Below are 5479 nucleotides of genomic sequence, written 5' to 3'. Positions count from 1 at the left end.
TATATATACATATATATATATATATATATATATATATATATATATATATACATATATATATATACATATATATATATATACATATATATATATACATATATATATATATACATATATATATATATACATATATATATATATATATATATACATATATATATATACATATATATATATACATATATATATATATACATATATATATATATACATATATATATATACATATATATATATATACATATATATATATACATATATATATATATACATATATATATATATACATATACTGTATATATATATACATATATATATATATACATATATATATATACATATATATATATATATATATATATATATATATATATGTCAGCATTTTGAACGAGGTACATTTGGGCCTCCCAGGGGTCAAAAAATTTTTTTGGGAATAGCTAAAAATCACCTTGATATCCTTAAAGCCCTAAGCCTGGGCTATCGAACGCAGCCAAACTGACACCGATCGGCCCAGAGGTTCCGTTTTTATTCATGGTCAAAGTTTCCCTTCCTTGTTAGCATAACGTAAGAGACCAAAATAAGATATATGAATTCCTTCCTCTTCTTCCCGAAGATGCTGTTTCGGCTAGTTTTGCGTACTTAACGCACCAGGAACGTCCCGATCTTTTGAAATGGCATAGAATTCAAGCTAATGTGATGGTCTGATGGTATATTTCACTTCGATATGCACTTACCTGGCTTACAGGGAGCATGACGGAGCAAGAGACCGTTATGGTTTCTAAATTCACACTCAAGCTTGTTGTGTCTCAGAGAAACAAAGGACGTCAATGATTTTTACAGAGTTAATACATACGTATAAGTGCTGTTTGTTGCGCCCTCAAGAAGAACTATGGAACACCCTGATATGTGTAAAACAGGGCTTATATAAATATCTCTTACTTTACGGTTCATCTGCTTCATCTTATATGAGGAGGAGCTGTGACTCAGGAACTGACATGAGTAACACAAAAACACATTCAGTAGAGTAGTTATATAGATCTACTTTTATTCCAGCTGTGAAAAGTATCTGAAAAAGGCTTTTATAATGAATGCATGGCTTTGAAGGGTAACGAAATACTAAAAAAATGCCCTTTTTCACCATTTTTTGAGGTTCAGAGGCTTATAACATGTAGATAATTGATAAAAAGTATATAAAACTATACATTTTCTGAAAGCCGTGATTGTGTTCTACAAGATGACACCTAAATGTACCAATTCAGAACATTTGGGACAAAGTTATATAGGTTTAAAGCAATCAATGTGCGTTTTTTGGGATTTGTACCTCGTTCAAAATTCTGACACATATATATATATATATATATATATATATATATATATATATATATATATATATATATATATATATAATCATCACGTTCTTGTTCATACACCCACCGGCGTGGTACAGGGCACCAAGTGCCTGTACACACAGGTAGAGGTCATGCAGACCGAGCAACACAGGTAGAGGTCAAGACAGACCGAGCAACACAGGTATAGGTCAGACAGACCGAGCAACACAGGTAGAGGTCAGACAGACCGAGCAACACAGGTAGAGGTCAGACAGACCGAGCAACACAGGTAGACGTCAGACAGACCGAGCAACACAGGTAGACGTCAGACAGACCGAGCAACACAGGTAGACGTCAGACAGACCGAGCAACACAGATAGAGGTCAGACAGACCGAGCAACACAGGTAGACGTCAGACAGACCGAGCAACACAGGTAGAGGTCAGACAGACAGATCAACACAGGTAGAGGTCAGACAGACCGACCGAGCAACACAGGTCGAGGTCAGACAGACCGAGCAACACAGGCAGACGTCAGACAGACATAGCAACACAGGTAAACGTCAGACAGACCGAGAATAGAAACATTTTCTGCTGGAAAGTCAGAAATAGTTGATTTATACCAACCGATGATCATCGATTAACAAGCCAAGTACATCCACCAACCTCAGAGTAAGCTCTCCCACTGTACAGCGAACTCCATTGCGGTATGGCTGCGACAGGGAAAGGGTTTGCATCTTCTGATCGACACTAAAAATTCGACCCATGTACACGCCAAGTGAAGACCCGCAGTCCACAGAGACCAAAAAGTCCAGCCACGCTTCTGCCATTGTTCTGGACACAACACGTTGTTTTGTGATGTTATTTACATCCGATGCTCACACGCCGCCGCTCCATCGTACAAAGGTTTTTAACAATAACAGCTTAATAATAATAACGATATCATTCGCTGTTTATAATGACTTATAATAAATAACCTGCGACGTTCCTCAATTTGTGTGAGTGCCGTTCGGATGCACTCACCGAATGCAGGATATGTTTTATTATTCTCAACGAATAGAAAAAAACCCAACGTTTAATACTTCAGACCTTGTTACCGTTAATTATAATCGGGAAACAACGATCGATTAGGCCGCTCGCCTTGACTAGCGTGACGTCATTATCTTAACCGGACGTGACGTCGCATTGAGACGCAACGTGAAAGAAATAAAGATCAAACAAACGTTAAATACTTCAGACATTGTTACCGTTAATTATAATCAGGTAACAGCGATCGACTCTGTCGCTCCTCTGGACTAGCGTGACGTCATTATCTTAACCGGACGTGACGTCTGCCAGTGGCGCGAGGTAAAAACAAACATACTGTACATGGAATGTTATTTTGATTTCCATCGAAACGAATCAAAATCTGTGCATAAAAGGAGCTGAGTTTGTCTCCGTCCGGTACGCTTTATTATTCTAAAGAGTTTCTGCTCTCATAAAATATTACAAATGGTCCCGAAGGAAAGGTGAAAATCCATTTAATTGGAACAAACATTCGTTCGTTTAATCAAACAAACTTGCCCGTTTTCAAAGCGTCTCCGGTTTTGAGGAAGAAGAAGCGGGAACTCGAATTTTAATTTAGCGATCCCAACGGCAACATTTATTATTCTACGAGAGCAGGAGCTCTTTACACGGACACGAGAGGACCACACAAATGACAAAGGGAAATATAGGAAGACTTGTTGAAGGAATAGAAAAGTATGTACCACTACCAGTACACGGGAGTACAACAATTGCGCGTTATAAAACAACCTTTTCGTGTGTTTTACTTCATTTTACATCCTCATTGACACGCAGATAGATGTACCATAACAAACAATGATCACACTATTAATAGCAAGTATGCATAAACCGCACTTCCGGCGTGAGGAGGCCTGGCGTTTGAATTAATTAATTTTATTGACTCTTCGATCCCTTTCAGAGCAGAGAGAAAAGAAAACACAAGAATACAAACGTCCACAAACATTCATTCATGCTGTTCAGGCCGAACACGTCATATTCAAAATCGCCATTCCCTAGTACCTTTACATGGCTAAAGGTAAAGCTTAAACTTCCGGGAGCATGCGAAGCAGCGCTTCGTTGACTATACACCGCCCAATAAAGAGATGGTGTATTGGATTTTTGTGGAACGAGAATTAGCAAAAAGTGCCGCCGTCTTCGGCTTCCAAATGATGATACTGCGACCAATTAAATGTTCAGAGGCATAATCCCTGTTATGTTTGCTCACAATATTATTACCTCCGCCACCAATGGTGGATTGAAGTTATGTTTGAAACGTGTATTTTGTGGCGGGCACAACGGTCAATAATTCCGCGCACCAGTGGGTGGCGAAAGCGTCCGGGCGTGGAACTGAGATACATGCCCCGCCTTTCGGCCGTTCGGCCACGCCCAGGGGCGAGGCGTGGCCTCGGGATATATATGCGGGCTCGAATGTCGAGCCCGCCCGCTCAGTGCTGATGTGCGAGCTTGTAATAAAGTGCTTTCGTTTGTACCACGCATTGTGTCCTACCTTTTTGGCAAACGAGTTGTGTGTGCACGTACAGGGGAACTGGCCTCGGAGTTCGTACAATGCACACAATGTCAGCCTCAATGGAGACTAATGTGGCGGCAGACAGAGCACGCTCGGTCATGCGTTGTTTCCGACGCTCCTTTATTCCAATTACACCTGAAATGTTCCAGACGGCCGACGCAAACTTTGTTCGACCCGCATCTGCAATATTGTCTAGCAATATGGAGGTCCTTTCTGAAGCGGGACTGTAACCTGCTGGCGTTTCTGAGGACACCGTCCAAGCATCAACGACTGACGGTTGAGGAATCTCGCTAGGCTGCCGTTGCACACGCTCGCCTGTCCTACAATGACTTGAGGAGCATTTCCATGTTTCAGGATAGGGGGCGGCAAATAGACAACATTATCCTATTAAATAGAATGTATCTAGTACAGGGGGGAACCTGTATCAAGTACAGGGGAATTACTTTATCAGATACAGGGTAATTCCTGTATCACGTACATGGGAAACTTGTATCACATACAAGGGGAACCTGCATCACTTCCAGGGGAACCTGCATCACATACAAGGGGAACCTGCATCACTTCCAGGGGAACCTGCATCATGTACAGGGGAACCTGCATCACATACAAGGGGAACCTGCATCACGTACAGGGGAACCTGCATCACATACAAGGGGAACCTGCATCACATACAAGGGGAACCTGCATCACGTCCAGGGGAACCTGCATCACGTCCAGGGAAACCTGCATCACATACAAGGGGAACATGCATCACGTCCAGGGGAACCTGCATCACATACAAGGGGAACCTGCATCACGTACAGGGGAACCTGCATCACATACCGGGGAACCTGCGTCACGTACAGGGGAACCTGCGTCACGTACAGGGGAACCTGCGTCACGTACAGGGGAACCTGCGTCACGTACAGGGGAACCTGTGTCACATACAGGGGAACCTGCATCATGCATAGGGGAACCCATATTACATACAGGGGAACCTGCATCATGTACAGAGGAACCTGTGTCACATACAGGGGAACCTGCATCATGTACAGGGGAATCTGTATCACATACTGGGGAAGCGGTATCACATACAGGGGAACCTGCATCACATACAGGGGAACCTGTGTCACATACAGGGGAATCTGTATCACATACTGGGGAACCTGTGTCACATACAGGGGAACCTGTGTCACATACTGGGGAAGCGGTATGACATACAGGGGAACCTGTGTCACATACTGGGGAACCGGTATCATGTGCGCAGCCTCATCTCAGATCATCAATTTGGATTCAGACCAGGTCACTCCACCATGGACATGCTGCTTCTACTCACCCAACAATGAATGGAGGTCCTCAATGTCAGACATGAGTTCAGGGCCGTCTCTCTAGACATATCACGAACTTTCAATACAGTCTTGTATCCCATCCCGCCTTGCTCTCCAACCACTCTGCCTATGAGATCCAAGACCAACTCCACACATGGCTAACTGACGTCCTCCACTGTCATAGCCAAAATGTGGCTCTCAACGGAACCCTTTCATCTTCTCTCCTTGTCAAGGCTGGAGTTCCCCAAGGCTGTGTTCTGGACCCATACCTATT

General features: G+C 42.6%; 1 protein-coding gene across 2 annotated transcripts in view; it reads right to left on the bottom strand.

The window, feature by feature from the left end:
• The window catches only part of EDC3 (enhancer of mRNA decapping 3), a 19519-nt gene extending 17023 nt beyond the window's left edge, over positions 1-2496 (bottom strand). Inside the window, exons 1-2 of one of the 2 annotated variants that reach the window (XM_068126781.2) lie at positions 2350-2496; positions 1993-2160 (exon numbers count right to left, since the gene is read on the bottom strand). In XM_068126781.2, the coding sequence (XP_067982882.2) occupies positions 1993-2156 (164 nt within the window). In that variant the 5' untranslated portion in view covers positions 2157-2160; positions 2350-2496. The remainder of the gene's footprint in view (positions 1-1992; positions 2161-2349) is intronic. The other variant, XM_068126782.2, reaches the window with a different exon arrangement.
• Between the last annotated feature and the right edge of the window lie 2983 nt (positions 2497-5479).

Source organism: Myxine glutinosa, chromosome 10 (genome assembly GCF_964187855.1).
Source record: "Myxine glutinosa chromosome 10, kmMyxGlut1.1, whole genome shotgun sequence".
Taxonomy (NCBI): Eukaryota; Metazoa; Chordata; class Myxini; order Myxiniformes; family Myxinidae; genus Myxine; species Myxine glutinosa.
Note: the sequence above shows the minus strand (reverse complement) of the source record. Positions and strands in the feature narration are given on the sequence as shown.